This window comes from Plectropomus leopardus, chromosome 22, assembly GCF_026936395.1.
Source record: "Plectropomus leopardus strain MGB_pleo_1.0 chromosome 22, ASM2693639v1, whole genome shotgun sequence".
In the NCBI taxonomy this organism is placed as follows: domain Eukaryota; kingdom Metazoa; phylum Chordata; class Actinopteri; order Perciformes; family Serranidae; genus Plectropomus; species Plectropomus leopardus.
Window position 1 is genome coordinate 20,295,212 of NC_142197.1, and position 21,028 is coordinate 20,316,239.

At 34.6% G+C, this 21,028-nt stretch overlaps 1 protein-coding gene across 3 annotated transcripts in view; it reads left to right on the plus strand.

Annotated features, from left to right (window-relative positions):
- The window catches only part of plxnc1 (plexin C1), a 60,468-nt gene extending 39,564 nt beyond the window's left edge, over positions 1-20,904 (plus strand). For all 3 annotated transcript variants that reach the window (XM_088072713.1, XM_088072712.1, XM_042510989.2), the window contains 3 exons: positions 19,225-19,365; positions 19,448-19,522; positions 20,091-20,904. In XM_088072713.1, the coding sequence (XP_087928839.1) occupies positions 19,225-19,365; positions 19,448-19,522; positions 20,091-20,195 (321 nt within the window). In that variant the 3' untranslated portion in view covers positions 20,196-20,904. The remainder of the gene's footprint in view (positions 1-19,224; positions 19,366-19,447; positions 19,523-20,090) is intronic.
- Positions 20,905-21,028: the final 124 nt, after the last annotated feature.

The following is a 21,028-nucleotide window of genomic DNA, read 5'->3' on the forward strand; positions in this document are numbered from 1 at the left end:
TGCAGCATATAAAGACACGTTATAGTGTTGCACATAGAAGAAACGACCAAAAACCTCCAAAAACATCATATTTTTGCACGTTGAAAAAATGACCAAAAATTGCATACTATAGTATGGCAAAAATGTCAAAATATGCCATGTCAAAAAAAGGGCTGGAAACAACATTATGCAGCATATAAAGACACGTTATAGTGTTGCACATAGAAGAAACGACCAAAAACCTCCAAAAACATCATATTTTTGCACGTTGAAAAAATGACCAAAAATCGCATACTATAGTATGGCAAAAATGTCAAAATATGCCATGTCAAAAAAAGGGCTGGAAACAACATTAAATAGCATATAGAGACACATTATAGTGTTGCACATAGAAGAAACGACCAAAAACCTCCAAAAACATCATATTTTTGCATGTTGAAAAAATGACCAAAAATCGCATACTATAGTATGGCAAAAATGTCAAAATATGAAATGGCAAAAAAAGGGCTGGAAACAACATTAAACAGAATGTAGATACACGGTATAGTGTTGCACATACAAGAAACGACCAAAAACCTCCAAAAACATCATATTTTTGCACGTTGAAAACATGACCAAAAATCGCATACTATAGTATGGCAAAAATGTCATAATATGCCATGTCCAAAAAAGTGCTGAAAACATTTTTAAACAGTATATAGAGACACGTTATAGTGTTACACATAGAAGAAACGACCAAAAACCTCCAAAAACATCATATTTTTGCATGTTGAAAAAATGACCAAAAATCGCATACTATAGTATGGCAAAAATGTCAAAATGTGCCATGTCCAAAAAAGGGCTGGAAATAACGTTATGCAGCATATAAAGACCCGTTATAGTGTTGCACATAGAAGAAACGACCAAAAACCTCCAAAAACATCATATTTTTGCATGTTGAAAAAATGACCAAAAATCGCATACTATAGTATGGCAAAAATGTCAAAATATGCCATGTCAAAAAAAGGGCTGGAAACAACATTGAACAGAATATAGATACACGGTAAAGTGTTGCACGTAGAAGAAACGACCAAAAACCTCCAAAAACATCATATTTTTGCACGTTGAAAAAATGACCAAAAATCGCATACTATAGTATGGCAAAAATGTCAAAATATGCCATGTCAAAAAAAGGGCTGGAAACAACATTAAACAGCATATAGAGACACGTTATAGTGTTGCACATAGAATAAACGGCCAAAACCCTCCAAAAACATCATATTTTTACACGTTGAAAAAATGACCAAAAATCGCATACTATAGTATGGCAAAAATGTCAAAATATGACATGGCAAAAAAGGGCTGTAAACAACATTATGCAGCATATAAAGACACGTTATAGTGTTGCACATAGAAGAAACGACCAAAAACCTCCAAAAACATCATATTTTTGCACGTTGAAAAAATGACCAAAAATCGCATACTATAGTATGGCAAAAATGTCAAAATATGCCATGTCAAAAAAAGGGCTGGAAACAACATTAAATAGCATATAGAGACACATTATAGTGTTGCACATAGAAGAAACGACCAAAAACCTCCAAAAACATCATATTTTTGCATGTTGAAAAAATGACCAAAAATCGCATACTATAGTATGGCAAAAATGTCAAAATATGAAATGGCAAAAAAAGGGCTGGAAACAACATTAAACAGAATGTAGATACACGGTATAGTGTTGCACATACAAGAAACGACCAAAAACCTCCAAAAACATCATATTTTTGCATGTTGTAAAAATGACCAAAAATCGCATACTATAGTATGGCAAAAATGTCAAAATATGCCATGTCAAAAAAAGGGCTGGAAACAACGTTATGCAGCATATTGAGACACGTTATAGTGTTGCACATAGAAGAAACAACTAAAAACCTCTAAAAACATCATATTTTTGCACGTTGAAAACATGACCAAAAATCGCATACTATAGTATGGCAAAAATGTCAAAATGTGCCATGTCCAAAAAAGTGCTGAAAACATTTTTAAACAGTATATAGAGACACGTTATAGTGTTACACATAGAAGAAACGACCAAAAACCTCCAAAAACATCATATTTTTGCATGTTGAAAAAATGACCAAAAATCGCATACTATAGTATGGCAAAAATGTCAAAATGTGCCATGTCAAAAAAAGGGCTGGAAATAACGTTATGCAGCATATAAAGACCCGTTATAGTGTTGCACATAGAAGAAACGACCAAAAACCTCCAAAAACATCATATTTTTGCATGTTGAAAAAATGACCAAAAATCGCATACTATAGTATGGCAAAAATGTCAAAATATGACATGGCAAAAAAGGGCTGGAAACAACATTAAACAGCATATAGAGACACGGTATAGTGTTGCACATACAAGAAACGACCAAACACCTCCAAAAACATCATATTTTTGCATGTTGAAAAAATGACCAAAAATCGCATACTATAGTATGACAAAAATGTCAAAATATGACATGGCAAAAAAAGGGCTGGAAACAACATTAAACAGAATATAGATACACGGTATAGTGTTGCACATACAAGAAACGACCAAACACCTCCAAAAACATCATATTTTTGCATGTTGAAAAAATGACCAAAAATCGCATACTATAGTATGGCAAAAATGTCAAAATATGCCATGTCAAAAAAAGGGCTGGAAACAACGTTATGCAGCATATTGAGACACGTTATAGTGTTGCACATAGAAGAAACAACTAAAAACCTCTAAAAACATCATATTTTTGCATGTTGAAAAAATGACCAAAAATCGCATACTATAGTATGGCAAAAATGTCAAAATGTGCCATGTCAAAAAAAGGGCTGGAAATAACGTTATGCAGCATATAAAGACCCGTTATAGTGTTGCACATAGAAGAAACGACCAAAAACCTCCAAAAACATCATATTTTTGCATGTTGAAAAAATGACCAAAAATCGCATACTATAGTATGGCAAAAATGTCAAAATATGACATGGCAAAAAAGGGCTGGAAACAACATTAAACAGCATATAGAGACACGGTATAGTGTTGCACATACAAGAAACGACCAAACACCTCCAAAAACATCATATTTTTGCATGTTGAAAAAATGACCAAAAATCGCATACTATAGTATGGCAAAAATGTCAAAATATGACATGTCAAAAAAAGGGCTGGAAACAACATTAAACAGAATATAGATACACGGTATAGTGTTGCACATACAAGAAACGACCAAACACCTCCAAAAACATCATATTTTTGCATGTTGAAAAAATGACCAAAAATCGCATACTATAGTATGGCAAAAATGTCAAAATATGCCATGTCAAAAAAAGGGCTGGAAACAACATTGAACAGAATATAGATACACGGTAAAGTGTTGCACATACAAGAAACGACCAAAAACCTCCAAAAACATCATATTTTTGCATGTTGAAAAAATGACCAAAAATCGCATACTATAGTATGGCAAAAATGTCAAAATATGCCATGTCAAAAAAAGGGCTGGAAACAACGTTATGCAGCATATAAAGACCCGTTATAGTGTTGCACATAGAAGAAACGACCAAAAACCTCCAAAAACATCATATTTTTGCATGATGAAAAATGACCAAAAATCGCATACTATAGTATGGCAAAAATGTCAAAATATGAACCGTCCAAAAAAGTGCTGAAAACATTGTTAAACAGCATATAGAGACACGTTATAGTGTTGCACATACAAGAAACGACCAAAAACCTCCAAAAACATCATATTTTTGCATGTTGAAAAAATGACCAAAAATTGCATACTATAGTATGGCAAAAATGTCAAAATATGCCATGTCAAAAAAAGGGCTGGAAACAACGTTATGCAGCATATTGAGACACGTTATAGTGTTGCACATAGAAGAAACAACTAAAAACCTCCAAAAACATCATATTTTTGCACGTTGAAAACATGACCAAAAATCGCATACTATAGTATGGCAAAAATGTCATAATATGCCATGTCCAAAAAAGTGCTGAAAACATTTTTAAACAGTATATAGAGACACGTTATAGTGTTACACATAGAAGAAACGACCAAAAACCTCCAAAAACATCATATTTTTGCATGTTGAAAAAATGACCAAAAATCGCATACTATAGTATGGCAAAAATGTCAAAATATGCCATGTCAAAAAAAGGGCTGGAAACAACATTATGCAGCATATAAAGACCCGTTATAGTGTTGCACATAGAAGAAACGACCAAGGACCTCCAAAAACATATTTTTGCACGTTGAAAAAATGACCAAAAATCGCATACTATAGTATGGCAAAAATGTCAAAATATAAACCGTCCAAAAAAGTGCTGAAAACATTGTTAAACAGCATATAGAGACACGTTATAGTGTTGCACATAGAATAAACAACCAAAAACCTCCAAAAACATCATATTTTTGCACGTTGAAAAAATGACCAAAAATAACATACTATAGTATGGCAAAAATGTCAAAATATGCCATGTCAAAAAAAGGGCTGGGAACAACATTATGCAGCATATAAAGACACGTTATAGTGTTGCACATACAAGAAACGACCAAAAACCTCCAAAAACATCATATTTTTGCATGTTGAAAAAATTACCAAAAATCGCATACTATAGTATGGCAAAAATGTCAAAATATGACATGGCAAAAAAGGGCTGGAAACAACATTAAACAGCATATAGAGACACGGTATAGTGTTGCACATACAAGAAACGACCAAACACCTCCAAAAACATCATATTTTTGCATGTTGAAAAAATGACCAAAAATCGCATACTATAGTATGGCAAAAATGTCAAAATATACCATGTCAAAAAAAGGGCTGGAAACAACGTAATGCAGCATATAGAGACACGTTATAGTGTTGCACATAGAAGAAACGACCAAAACCCTCCAAAAACATCATATTTTTGCACGTTGAAAAAATGACCAAAAATCGCATACTATAGTATGGCAAAAATGTCAAAATATGCCATGGCAAAAAAAGGGCTGGAAACAACATTAAACAGAATGTAGATACACGGTATAGTGTTGCACATACAAGAAACGACCAAAAACCTCCAAAAACATCATATTTTTGCACGTTGAAAAAATGACCAAAAATCGCATACTATAGTATGGCAAAAATGTCAAAATATGAACCGTCCAAAAAAGTGCTGAAAACATTGTTAAACAGCATATAGAGACACGTTATAGTGTTGCACATAGAAGAAATGACCAAAACCCTCCAAAAACATCATATTTTTGCACGTTGAAAAAATGACCAAAAATCGCATACTATAGTATGGCAAAAATGTCAAAATATGCTATGTCAAAAAAAGGGCTGGAAATAACGTTATGCAGCATATAAAGACCCGTTATAGTGTTGCACATAGAAGAAACGACCAGAAACCTCCAAAAACATCATATTTTTGCACGTTGAAAAAATGACCAAAAATCGCATACTATAGTATGGCAAAAATGTCAAAATATGCCATGTCAAAAAAAGGGCTGGAAACAACATTATGCAGCATATAAAGACACGTTATAGTGTTGCACATAGAAGAAACGACCAAAAACCTCCAAAAACATCATATTTTTGCATGTTGAAAAAATTACCAAAAATCGCATACTATAGTATGGCAAAAATGTCAAAATATGACATGGCAAAAAAGGGCTGGAAACAACATTAAACAGCATATAGAGACACGGTATAGTGTTGCACATACAAGAAACGACCAAACACCTCCAAAAACATCATATTTTTGCATGTTGAAAAAATGACCAAAAATCGCATACTATAGTATGGCAAAAATGTCAAAATATACCATGTCAAAAAAAGGGCTGGAAACAACGTAATGCAGCATATAGAGACACGTTATAGTGTTGCACATAGAAGAAACGACCAAAACCCTCCAAAAACATCATATTTTTGCACGTTGAAAAAATGACCAAAAATCGCATACTATAGTATGGCAAAAATGTCAAAATATGACATGGCAAAAAAAGGGCTGGAAACAACATTAAACAGAATATAGATACACGGTATAGTGTTGCACATACAAGAAACGACCAAACACCTCCAAAAACATCATATTTTTGCATGTTGAAAAAATGACCAAAAATCGCATACTATAGTATGGCAAAAATGTCAAAATATGCCATGTCAAAAAAAGGGCTGGAAACAACATTGAACAGAATATAGATACACGGTAAAGTGTTGCACATACAAGAAACGACCAAAAACCTCCAAAAACATCATATTTTTGCACGTTGAAAAAATGACCAAAAATCGCATACTATAGTATGGCAAAAATGTCAAAATATGAACCGTCCAAAAAAGTGCTGAAAACATTGTTAAACAGCATATAGAGACACGTTATAGTGTTGCACATAGAAGAAATGACCAAAACCCTCCAAAAACATCATATTTTTGCACGTTGAAAAAATGACCAAAAATCGCATACTATAGTATGGCAAAAATGTCAAAATATGCCATGTCAAAAAAAGGGCTGGAAACAACGTTATGCAGCATATAAAGACCCGTTATAGTGTTGCACATAGAAGAAACGACCAAAAACCTCCAAAAACATCATATTTTTGCACGTTGAAAAAATGACCAAAAATCGCATACTATAGTATGGCAAAAATGTCAAAATATGCCATGTCCAAAAAAGTGCTGAAAACATTGTTAAACAGCATATAGAGACACGTTATAGTGTTGCACATAGAAGAAACGACCAAAAACCTCCAAAAACATCATATTTTTGCATGTTGAAAAAATGACCAAAAATCGCATACTATAGTATGGCAAAAATATCAAAATATACCATGTCAAAAAAAGTGCTGGAAACAACATTATGCAGCATATAAAGACACGTTATAGTGTTGCACATAGAAGAAACGACCAAAAACCTCCAAAAACATCATATTTTTGCACGTTGAAAAAATGACCAAAAATCGCATACTATAGTATGGCAAAAATGTCAAAATATGCCATGTCCAAAAAAGTGCTGAAAACATTGTTAAACAGCATATAGAGACACGTTATAGTGTTGCACATAGAAGAAACGACCAAAAACCTCCAAAAACATCATATTTTTGCATGTTGAAAAAATGACCAAAAATCGCATACTATAGTATGGCAAAAATATCAAAATATACCATGTCAAAAAAAGTGCTGGAAACAACATTATGCAGCATATAAAGACACGTTATAGTGTTGCACATCGAAGAAACGACCAAAAACCTCCAAAAACATCATATTTTTGCACGTTGAAAAAATGACCAAAAATCGCATACTATAGTATGGCAAAAATGTCAAAATATGACATGGCAAAAAAAGGGCTGGAAACAACATTAAACAGAATGTAGATACACGGTATAGTGTTGCACATACAAGAAACGACCAAAAACCTCCAAAAACATCATATTTTTGCACGTTGAAAAAATGACCAAAAATCGCATACTATAGTATGGCAAAAATGTCAAAATATGCCATGTCAAAAAAAGGGCTGGAAACAACATTAAACAGCATATAGAGACACGTTATAGTGTTGCACATACAAGAAACGACCAAAACCCTCCAAAAACATCATATTTTTGCACGTTGAAAAAATGACCAAAAATCGCATACTATAGTATGGCAAAAATGTCAAAATATGCCATGTCAAAAAAAGGGCTGGAAACAACATTATGCAGCATATAGAGACACGTTATAGTGTTGCACATACAAGAAACGACCAAAAACCTCCAAAAACATCATATTTTTGCACGTTGAAAAAATGACCAAAAATCGCATACTATAGTATGGCAAAAATGTCAAAATATGCCATGTCAAAAAAAGGGCTGGAAACAACATTATGCAGCATATAAAGACACGTTATAGTGTTGCACATAGAAGAAACGACCAAAAACCTCCAAAAACATCATATTTTTGCATGTTGAAAAAATGACCAAAAATCGCATACTATAGTATGGCAAAAATGTCAAAATATGACATGGCAAAAAAAGGGCTGGAAACAACATTAAACAGAATATAGATACACGGTATAGTGTTGCACATACAAGAAACGACCAAACACCTCCAAAAACATCATATTTTTGCATGTTGAAAAAATGACCAAAAATCGCATACTATAGTATGGCAAAAATGTCAAAATATGCCATGTCAAAAAAAGGGCTGGAAACAACGTTATGCAGCATATAAAGACACGTTATAGTGTTGCACATAGAAGAAACGACCAAAACCCTCCAAAACATCATATTTTTGCACGTTGAAAACATGACCAAAAATCGCATACTATAGTATGGCAAAAATGTCAAAATGTGCCATGTCCAAAAAAGGGCTGGAAATAACGTTATGCAGCATATAAAGACACGTTATAGTGTTGCACATCGAAGAAACGACCAAAAACCTCCAAAAACATCATATTTTTGCACGTTGAAAAAATGACCAAAAATCGCATACTATAGTATGGCAAAAATGTCAAAATATGCCATGTCAAAAAAAGGGCTGGAAACAACATTAAACAGAATATAAATACACGGTATAGTGTTGCACATACAAGAAACGACCAAACACCTCCAAAAACATCATATTTTTGCATGTTGAAAAAATGACCAAAAATCGCATACTATAGTATGGCAAAAATGTCAAAATATGCCATGTCAAAAAAAGGGCTGGAAACAACATTAAACAGCATATAGAGACACGTTATAGTGTTGCACATAGAAGAAACGACCAAAAACCTCCAAAAACATCATATTTTTGCACGTTGAAAAAATGACCAAAAATCGCATACTATAGTATGGCAAAAATGTCAAAATATGACATGGCAAAAAAAGGGCTGGAAACAACATTGAACAGAATATAGATACACGGTATAGTGTTGCACATACAAGAAACGACCAAACACCTCCAAAAACATCATATTTTTGCATGTTGAAAAAATGACCAAAAATCGCATACTATAGTATGGCAAAAATGTCAAAATATACCATGTCAAAAAAAGGGCTGGAAACAACGTAATGCAGCATATAGAGACACGTTATAGTGTTGCACATAGAAGAAACGACCAAACACCTCCAAAAACATCATATTTTTGCATGTTGAAAAAATGACCAAAAATCGCATACTATAGTATGGCAAAAATGTCAAAATATGACATGGCAAAAAAAGGGCTGGAAACAACATTAAACAGAATATAGATACACGGTATAGTGTTGCACATACAAGAAACGACCAAACACCTCCAAAAACATCATATTTTTGCATGTTGAAAAAATGACCAAAAATCGCATACTATAGTATGGCAAAAATGTCAAAATATGCCATGTCAAAAAAAGGGCTGGAAACAACATTGAACAGAATATAGATACACGGTAAAGTGTTGCACATACAAGAAACGACCAAAAACCTCCAAAAACATCATATTTTTGCATGTTGAAAAAATGACCAAAAATCGCATACTATAGTATGGCAAAAATGTCAAAATATGAACCGTCCAAAAAAGTGCTGAAAACATTGTTAAACAGCATATAGAGACACGTTATAGTGTTGCACATAGAAGAAACGACCAAAAACCTCCAAAAACATCATATTTTTGCATGTTGAAAAAATGACCAAAAATCGCATACTATAGTATGGCAAAAATATCAAAATATACCATGTCAAAAAAAGTGCTGGAAACAACATTATGCAGCATATAAAGACACGTTATAGTGTTGCACATAGAAGAAACGACCAAAAACCTCCAAAAACATCATATTTTTGCACGTTGAAAAAATGACCAAAAATCGCATACTATAGTATGGCAAAAATGTCAAAATATGACATGGCAAAAAAAGGGCTGGAAACAACATTAAACAGAATGTAGATACACGGTATAGTGTTGCACATACAAGAAACGACCAAAAACCTCCAAAAACATCATATTTTTGCACGTTGAAAAAATGACCAAAAATCGCATACTATAGTATGGCAAAAATGTCAAAATATGAACCGTCCAAAAAAGTGCTGAAAACATTGTTAAACAGCATATAGAGACACGTTATAGTGTTGCACATAGAAGAAATGACCAAAACCCTCCAAAAACATCATATTTTTGCACGTTGAAAAAATGACCAAAAATCGCATACTATAGTATGGCAAAAATGTCAAAATATGCCATGTCAAAAAAAGGGCTGGAAACAACGTTATGCAGCATATAAAGACCCGTTATAGTGTTGCACATAGAAGAAACGACCAAAAACCTCCAAAAACATCATATTTTTGCACGTTGAAAAAATGACCAAAAATCGCATACTATAGTATGGCAAAAATGTCAAAATATGCCATGTCCAAAAAAGTGCTGAAAACATTGTTAAACAGCATATAGAGACACGTTATAGTGTTGCACATAGAAGAAACGACCAAAAACCTCCAAAAACATCATATTTTTGCATGTTGAAAAAATGACCAAAAATCGCATACTATAGTATGGCAAAAATGTCAAAATATACCATGTCAAAAAAAGTGCTGGAAACAACATTATGCAGCATATAAAGACACGTTATAGTGTTGCACATAGAAGAAACGACCAAAAACCTCCAAAAACATCATATTTTTGCACGTTGAAAAAATGACCAAAAATCGCATACTATAGTATGGCAAAAATGTCAAAATATGACATGGCAAAAAAAGGGCTGGAAACAACATTAAACAGAATGTAGATACACGGTATAGTGTTGCACATACAAGAAACGACCAAAAACCTCCAAAAACATCATATTTTTGCACGTTGAAAAAATGACCAAAAATCGCATACTATAGTATGGCAAAAATGTCAAAATATGAACCGTCCAAAAAAGTGCTGAAAACATTGTTAAACAGCATATAGAGACACGTTATAGTGTTGCACATAGAAGAAACGACCAAAAACCTCCAAAAACATCATATTTTTGCATGTTGAAAAAATGACCAAAAATCGCATACTATAGTATGGCAAAAATGTCAAAATATACCATGTCAAAAAAAGTGCTGGAAACAACATTATGCAGCATATAAAGACACGTTATAGTGTTGCACATAGAAGAAACGACCAAAAACCTCCAAAAACATCATATTTTTGCACGTTGAAAAAATGACCAAAAATCGCATACTATAGTATGGCAAAAATGTCAAAATATGAACAGTCCAAAAAAGTGCTGAAAACATTGTTAAACAGCATATAGAGACACGTTATAGTGTTGCACATAGAAGAAATGACCAAAACCCTCCAAAAACATCATATTTTTGCACGTTGAAAAAATGACCAAAAATCGCATACTATAGTATGGCAAAAATGTCAAAATATGACATGGCAAAAAAAGGGCTGGAAACAACATTAAACAGAATATAGATACACGGTATAGTGTTGCACGTAGAAGAAACGACCAAAAACCTCCAAAAACATCATATTTTTGCACGTTGAAAAAATGACCAAAAATCGCATACTATAGTATGGCAAAAAATGTCAAAATATGCCATGTCACAAAAAGGGCTGGAAACAACATTAAACAGCATATAGAGACACGGTATAGTGTTGCATACAGAAGAAACGACCAAACACCTCCAAAAACATCATATTTTTGCATGTTGAAAAAATGACCAACAATCGTATGCTATAGTATGGCAAAAATGTCAAAATATGCCATGTCAGAAAAAGTGCTGAAACATTGTTAAACAGAATATAGATACACGGTATAGTGTTGCACATAGAACAAACGACCAAACACCTCCAAAAACATCATATTTTTGCACGTTGAAAAAATCACCAAAAATCGCATACTATAGTATGGCAAAAATATCAAAATATGAACTGTCCAAAAAAGTGCTGACAACATTTTTAAACAGCATATAGAGACACGTCATAGTGTTGCACATAGAAGAAACGACCAAAAAACTCCAAAACCATCATATTTTTGCACGTTGAAAAAATGGCCAACAATCGCATACTATAGTATGGCAAAAATGTCAAAATATGCCATGTCAAAATAAGGGCTGGAAACGACATTAAACAGTATATAGAGACATGTTATTGTGTTGCACATACAAGAAATGGCCAAAAACGTCCAAAAACATCATATATTTGCATGTTGAAAAAATGTCCAAAACTCGCATACAATAGCATGGCAAAAATGTCAAAATATGAACTGTCCAAAAAAGTGCTGAAAACATTGTTAAACAGCATATAGAGACACGTTATAGTGTTGCACATAGAAGAAACAAAAACCTCCAATAACATCATGTTATACCTTGTTGAAAAAATGACCAAAAATGTCATACTATAGTATTGCAAAAATGTCAAAATATGACATGTCAAAAAAAGGGCTTTAAACAACATTATGCAGCATATAGAGACATGGTAAAGTGTTGCACATAGAAGAAATGACCAAAAACGTCCAAAAACATCATATATTTGCATGTTGAAAAAATGTCCAAAACTCGCAAACTATAGCATGGCAAAAATGTCAAAATATGAACCGTCCAAAAAAGTGCTGAAAACATTGTTAAACAGCATATAGAGACACGTTATAGTGTTGCACATAGAAGAAACAAAAACCTCCAAAACATCATGTTTTACCTTGTTGAAAAAATGACCAGAAATCATGTACTATACCATGGCAAAAATATCAAAATATGACATTTCAAAAAAAGTGTTGAAAACACCATTAAACAGCATATAGAGACACATTATAGACAAATCAAATCAAACTTTATTCATAGAGAAGTTTTCACACATTTAATGTAGCACAACAGGCTTCACAAGTTAAAAAGCAATAAAGTAGTTAAGACAAAAAGCTGAAAAGGTTGCGAATAAGATTAAACAAAACAAATTTGAGATAAAATATACGTAACTAAAGTTAGCTAAAACATACAGTTTAACACCCCAAGAATCTTAATGATGTAAATAAATAAATATAAAATATTAAAATATTAATAAGTTGGTAGATGAATAGAATAAATAAATAAAAATAAATAAAGATTAGCTAAAAGATAGACTGAAAAGGTGGGTCTTGAGCCTGCGTTTAAAAATATGAACTCTTTCTGCAGCCCTCAAGTCCTCCCGCAGGCTATTCCATAGACGAGGGCCGTAATGCTGAAACGCCTCATTGTGGGTTTTTGTTCTAACCTGAGGAATACTTAAAGGGCCAGTACCAGAGGACCTGATAAAAGCAAGTCTGATAAATCAGAAGGCCCAAGACCATTTAGACTTTTGTTAACCAATATCAGTACCTTAAAATCAAACCTGAAATGCACAGGGAGGCATTGCAAAGATTTTAAAAAGCATGATGTATGTTAAAGAAACAACCAAAAACTTCCAATAGCATCATATTTTTGCATGTTGAAAAAATGACCAAAAACCGCATACTACAGTACGGCAAAAATGTCAAAATATGAAATGTCCAAATCAGAGCTGAAAACAACATAATATAACATGTAGAGTGACGTCATTAGTATGTCGAATAAACAGCCAAAGACATCAAAATATAGCATATCAAACAAATGGCAGAAAAAGTAGTATATAGTATGTTGAAAAATGTTACGTGGGCTGACAACGACATACAGTAGAATGTCATGTTGTAGTTGGGTTTTTTTTTTCTAAAAAATAAAGCTTTACTATTTTCAAAATGTTACCAAATGTGTCTTTTTTCTCAATGAACTGATACTGTGACAGGTGTCTCCAGAAACTGTCAAATATTAATAACAATTATGAAATCAGTAATAATACCAGTAAGAAATTATTATTATTATGGTAAAATTGATGGGAAGGACAACCCACCCACTGTCCAGCAGGGTGTCCATCCCAGTTGAAACATGTTAGGTTTGGTTCAGTGAGTAAAGCAGGTGAATATTATGCCTGAGGTTGATGCTTTGAGACTCAGCTGACACAGGTCATTTCTGAACTTGAGAGACAGGACGGAAGGACACCATATGACTGCAGAGCAGACAGATACATAAAACTTTGTTGACCATTGGTCTGACTTATATGTCAGTAGAGTTTTTAACAGATGTCACTACCAGTAATGAGCTACATGGAACATCCAAAACAGGTAAAGTATGTGGAGGTCTGGCTTAGTGGATAGAGCAGGTGCTTGGTGTGTGAGAGGTTGTAGGTTCAAGCCTCACTTGATACAAAGCATGTTTCATTCTTATTCCATGGATCAAATACAAATATCGGCCCTACCAAGAATTTAATCAGTCTGACTCATATCAGTGCAGTTTTCAATAGCTGTCACTGGCGAAACTGAGATAAAGGGGACGCCGAACACAGTCAAAGTGTCTGGAGGTTTGGCTCAGTGGGTAGAGCAGGTGCTTGAGAAGCAAGAGGTTGTTGGTTCAAACCTCACTTGATACAATGCACATTTCATTCTTATTCCATGCATCAAATACAAATATCCGCCCTACCAAGAATTTAATCAGTCTGACTCATATCAGTGCAGTTTTCAATAGCTGTCACTGGCGAAACTGAGATAAAGGGGACGCCGAACACAGTCAAAGTGTCTGGAGGTTTGGCTCAGTGGGTAGAGCAGGTGCTTGAGAAGCAAGAGGTTGTTGGTTCAAACCTCACTTGATACAATGCACATTTCATTCTTATTCCATGCATCAAATACAAATATCCGCCCTACCCAGAACTTAGTAGAATATCAGACTGATTCATATATCAGTGCAGTTTTCAATAACTGTCACTGGCGAAACTAAGATAAAGGAGGCAATGAACACAGTTGAAGTATCTGGAGGTTTGGCTCAGTGGGTAGAGCAAATGCTTGTGATACCAGAGATTGTTGGTTCAAATCCTGTCTTGGACAGGTGACTTTCAGTGGCTGATGTCTTAGCACAGAGTTCTCAATAGAGCAGACAGATATATCAGCTGATACTTTTTATTTTATTTATGCCATAAAATATCATTTGGCTGTAGTTTAATACAGTGTAGACACTGACTGTGATATTGCAGAACAAATTAAGCCATGTAAAGTTGATTATCTGTTTTGGGACCACGTCACCTGTTTTTCAGCCAAAATGATAAATTAATCAACTTTACATGCCTTAATTTGTTCTGCAATATCACAATTAGTGTCTAGACTGTATTAAACTACAGCCAAATGATATTTTATGCAGTAAAACCCAAAAAAATATCGGCTTTTATATATCTGTCTAAAATCGACAGACGTCGCTGCCGATACTGGTTTTACCTGTTTTGGGACCACTTCACCTGTTTTTCAGCCAAAATGATAAATTAATCAACTTTACATGCCTTAATTTGTTCTGCAATACCACAGTCAGTGCCTAGACTGTTGAAACTACAACCAAATGATATTTTATGCAGTAAAAAACAAAAAAATATCGGCTTTTATATATCTGTCTAAAATCGACAGACGTCGCTGCCGATACTGGTTTTACCTGTTTTGGGACCACTTCACCTGTTTTTCAGCCAAAATGATAAATTTATCAACTTTACATGCCTTAATTTGTTCTGCAATACCACAGTCAGTGCCTAGACTGTTGAAACTACAGCCAAATGATATTTTATGCAGTAAAAAACAAAAAAAATATCGGCTTTTATATATCTGTCTAAAATCGACAGACGTCGCTGCCGATACTGGTTTTACCTGTTTTGGGACCACTTCACCTGTTTTTCACCCAAAATGATAAATTTATCATCTTTACATGCCTTAATTTGTTCTGCAATACCACAGTCAGTGTCTAGACTGTATTAAACTACAACCAAATGATATTTTATGCAGTGCAAAAAAAAAAAAAAAATCGGCTTTTATATATCTATCTAAAATCGACAGACGTCGCTGCCAATACTGGTTTTACCTGTTTTGGGACCACTTCACCTAATTTATTGGCCAAATTAAGGCATGTAAAGTTGATTAATATATCATTTTGGCTGAAAAACAGGTGACGTGGTCCCAAAACAGGTAAAACCAGTATCGGCAGCGACGTCTGTCGCTTTTAGACAGATATATAAAAGCCGATATATTTTTATTTTTTTTTACTGCATAAAATGTCATTTGGCTGTAGTTTCAACAGTCTAGGCACTGACTGTGGTATTGCAGAACAAATTAAGGCATGTAAAGTTGATAAATTTATCATTTTGGCTGAAAAACAGGTGAAGTGGTCCCAAAACAGGTAAAACCAGTATCGGCAGCGACGTCTGTCGATTTTAGACAGATATATAAAAGCCGATATTTTTTTGTTTTTTACTGCATAAAATATCATTTGGCTGTAGTTTCAACAGTCTAGGCACTGACTGTGGTATTGCAGAACAAATTAAGGCATGTAAAGTTGATTAATTTATCATTTTGGCTGAAAAACAGGTGACGTGGTCCCAAAACAGATAATCAACTTTACATGGCTTAATTTGTTCTGCAATATCACAGTCAGTGTCTACACTGTATTAAACTACAGCCAAATGATATTTTATGGCATAAATAAAATAAAAAGTATCAGCTGATATATCTGTCTGCTCTATTGAGAACTCTGTGCTAAGACATCAGCCACTGAAAGTCACCTGTCCAAGACAGGATTTGAACCAACAATCTCTGGTATCACAAGCATTTGCTCTACCCACTGAGCCAAACCTCCAGATACTTCAACTGTGTTCATTGCCTCCTTTATCTTAGTTTCGCCAGTGACAGTTATTGAAAACTGCACTGATATATGAATCAGTCTGATATTCTACTAAGTTCTGGGTAGGGCGGATATTTGTATTTGATGCATGGAATAAGAATGAAATGTGCATTGTATCAAGTGAGGTTTGAACCAACAACCTCTTGCTTCTCAAGCACCTGCTCTACCCACTGAGCCAAACCTCCAGACACTTTGACTGTGTTCGGCGTCCCCTTTATCTCAGTTTCGCCAGTGACAGCTATTGAAAAATGCACTGATATGAGTCAGACTGATATTCTATTAAATTCTTGGTAAGGCTGATATTTTTATTTGATTCATGGAATAAGAATGAAACATGCTTTGTATCAAGTGAGTCTTGAACCATCAACCTCTTGCACGTCAAGCACCTGCTCTATCCACTAAGCCAGACCTCCACATATGTTAACTGTTTGTAAAGTATGTGGAGGTCTTCAAAAATCATGTGTCAACTGAGTGTCAAAGCATCAACCTCTGGCATAATATTCACCTACTTTACTCTACTAACTAATTATTGTTAATATTAATATTTTACAGTTACTGGAGACACCTGTCACAGTATCAGTTCACTGAGAAAAAAAACATTTTGAAAATAGTAAAGCTTTATTTTTTAGAAAGCTGAAAACACAAGCAGTACAATTAATACTGCTGTTAACACAACACAGATATTATGGTTGATACACATTCAGCACAGTGCATTCAGCCTTTTCTTAAAATCTTATGCTTGCATTGCATCATAGCGCCTGTCCTCTCCAGCTTTCCAGTTTTGGAGACACCGCAGTTTCCTATAAAACACACAAAAACAACATCAAATACACACATATATGTGTCACCAAAGTGACTGTGTGTGTGTGTGTGTGTGTGTGTGGGTTTGAGCAGCAGGCATAGTCAGTGTGGCACATTACACATTTATATTCTTGAATTGTAACATTTAATTCAATCAGAGAGTCCTGCAAAGAGATTCACTAAAAGTACAGAGTAAAAAAGAAGTTACTCACCTAATATGGCCAAAGTGTCCGCTGTCCTGCGTGTCCTCCTCCTGCTGCATCAGCTGATTGTGATGAGGATCAGCTGCGACGTCGCGAGGCCGCTCCTTCAGACAAAATGACTCCAGCGCCTCCTCAGCTGCTCACCGTCATTTTGACATCTTGGTCTCGCTTTTTGCTGAGCTCTGTCTTGGTACTCTATTATTTTTGTGCATGTTTCCATGTGAACAAACACACGTATTTCGTCTTGTTTTCCCTCCGTGTGTTCAAATTTCCGTGAAGAGCAGATGGAGATTGAAATTGTCAACCAATCGGAACACAGGAGGCGGGACAAAGCCTTCGCAGCCGTCGCTGTTTGGCTCAGAGGACGGAACAACTTGGGTTTCGCTGGCGAATCAATGCGCAGAAACGGATGACGTAATCACGTTCAGTGCGGAGGGTCTGGATGTCGAAACAGGGCATATCTGATATCAGTGGAAAGTTTAGATTCTCCACTTTACGTCTCTTTTAAAGCATGTTGATAGGATTAGTAGTTTTTGAGCATATTTAGAGCTCCAAAAATGCGATTCATTTGAGATAAAATAATAATAATAATTCCAAGAGGGTCCTTGCACCGTTCGGTGCTCGGGCCCTATTAACATTTCCAGACTTGTCATAGTGTAGCATGTTTGGTCGTCTTTTCGACATGCTAAAATATGATGTTTTTTGTTGTTTTTGATTGTTTCTCTTTGTATAGTATGGCGAAAAATGTCAAAATATGACATGTCAAAAAAAGGGCTGAAAACAACATGTAGAAAAGCATGTTGAGACACGTTATAGTGAAGCATGTTGAAGAAAGGACTAAAACAACCAAAAACATCATATTTTTTTAAATATCATGTCAGAAAAAAATTTAAAAAAAATTACAGTGTGTTGTCCAAAACAGTATAAAAAAAACCATACTATAGAATGCTGTCTAAAATTTTGTAGACAAGTCTTAATATGTTGTTCAAACTGGCAAAAAAAAGTCATTGTATACTAAGTTGTCCAATGTCATAGAAACATATATATGTCGTATATTATGTTCAAAAAGGCAGAAAAATGATATAGTATGTTATCCAAAATGGCATAAAATCGTCATTGTATTTTATGTTGTCCAAAATAGCATAAAAAGTAATAAAACAGTATGTTACCCAAAATGGAATTAAAAATCTCAGTATAGTATGTCTTCCACAATACTGTAAAATTGTAATTGTTTAGTATGTCATGAAAATGGAATTAAAAAAATATAGTATTTTGTCCAAAATATAGTTAAAAAAAAGTGTTTGAATAGTATATCTTCCAAAACAGCCTCCAAAAGTCATAGTATGTCACAAAAAATCCACAGTATAGTAAGTCACAGCATCACATACAATGTCTGTTTTATGTCAGAGAAGGTAATTTAACACTTTTTCTGGGTCTGGTGAATTGATTTTTTAATTTTAAATACCTTTTAGGACCCCTTGGACACCCTGTGGCAAAATCATGAATCTAGCTACATAAGTTTTGCATCTTTGTGTGGAAAAAAGTTTGGCTAACACTGCACTTTGAACATTGTTGTGTTCCAGCATGCACCAACCAACAAGCTCCTCTACGCCAAAGACATTCCCAAGTTCAAACAGGAAGTAAAGGCTTACTACAAACAAGTCAAAGACCAGCCACCAATTACAGACTCAGAATTCATGAAATTTCTGCAGGAGGAGTCAAAGGTAATGTCCTTTTCAGTACAAAATCGGTACATTCTGGTACTGTGAGGACCAGCTGTCAATGGATGACTATTTTTCATTTCAGAAACATGAAAACGAGTTCAATGAAGCTGCAGCCCTCAGAGAGCTCTATAAATTCATACAGCAATACTTCACGGAGGTCAGTTCTTTTCCTCTTGAGACGAGCTCACACATTTTTATGTCTTTATTTCTACTTATGAATTAAATCCTTATAATACCCATACCAAAAAATTTGGAATGTATCTCAGATGTTGATAGCAACAGCCAAAACTGACTTCACTTGTGAAACGAATTGTCACGAGACACCTCATGGAGAGGAAATGAGATTTTAACTCTTCTGATTTCCCTCTGCTTTATCACGCCTTTCTTTCCTGTTGTCGTTTGCAGAGCGGCACTCATTTCAAAACCTTTCAAGTGCCACTTTCTGAAAATTCGTCAGGATATTAAAGTCTTTACAGAGAATTCATAAGTAGATAAAATGTCTTTATAAACAAGTGGAATTAAATAATGCAGTAAAAGAATCCCACCTGTTATTTTATGAAACATTTTACAGTTAAGTGCCACAGTGAAAGGCTTGTTAAAATGCATGTTTTGGAAATCTACACCTGAGTGCTTTATAATGACAAAGAGTGACACCTAAAATAAAAAGGTGTGTCTGGAATATCTCACTCCAGAATGTCTTACACAAACTCTGCCTTTTCCTACAGATCAAGGAGAAGTTGGACCAAAACGGAGCCCCTACTGAGCTGACGGAACAACTACATCATGTTAAAAACTCTTTTGATGGACTAAAAAGCTGCTCCTGGAACTGAGTGCCATCCTTTCACTTAAATGAAATAACATGGAGAGAGGAAACCTCGGTAAAGGAGCAAGGAGACCTCCAGCTTGTATCATCCAGTGCTATGAAGATGGAGATGAGGTGTGGTGTTAAGGAACTTTAAGAACAAAAAAAAGGCTGCTCAGCAATTCTGTAATATGAGTCAGTGGGGAGTTTAGTGTCTTACAACTTTTTGTTACATCAGAGTGGAAAATAAGTTGAGAAACGCTAAATCCAGGGAAGTTTTTGGCATTGAAATAGTGATCTCGAACAAAAGACCAGTTTCGACAGGCGCGTTAGAGAGGAACGGATCAACCAAAAAACTGCAAAAGGACTCCTGCACACTGTCTAACTTGCAATATCACTTTTAATTGCAACGTTTCGGTACCATCCTCATCAGCAACTTTGAGAATGTAATACTTTTATACTTTTTTGCAATCTTATATTTTTGAAGAATGTGGTTTAACCTCTTAGTACGATTTGACTGGAAGCATTCTTGGGGATACATTTACGATTGTTATAATTACTCTAGTGTTAGATTTTTCAACTCTGTCTTGTATATTGCAGAATGTGAAATGGTTAATTGGCTGTTTTTTTCTGTGTTGTTTGCATGTGAGGAATGTGTTTGATTGCTGACTTACAACCATTCCCCTATTTAAGACAGCTTTTCTTTTCATTGCAAATAAAAGTGATGTTGTAAGTTAGACAGTGTGCGTGAGTCCAGTACTGGAATCGCAGATTTTTGAAGATACTAAAGTGAGGCACATATCACCTGACGATAGCTTACGGTGTACAAAAAGGGCTCTTTTATTAAATGTAACATCTGCT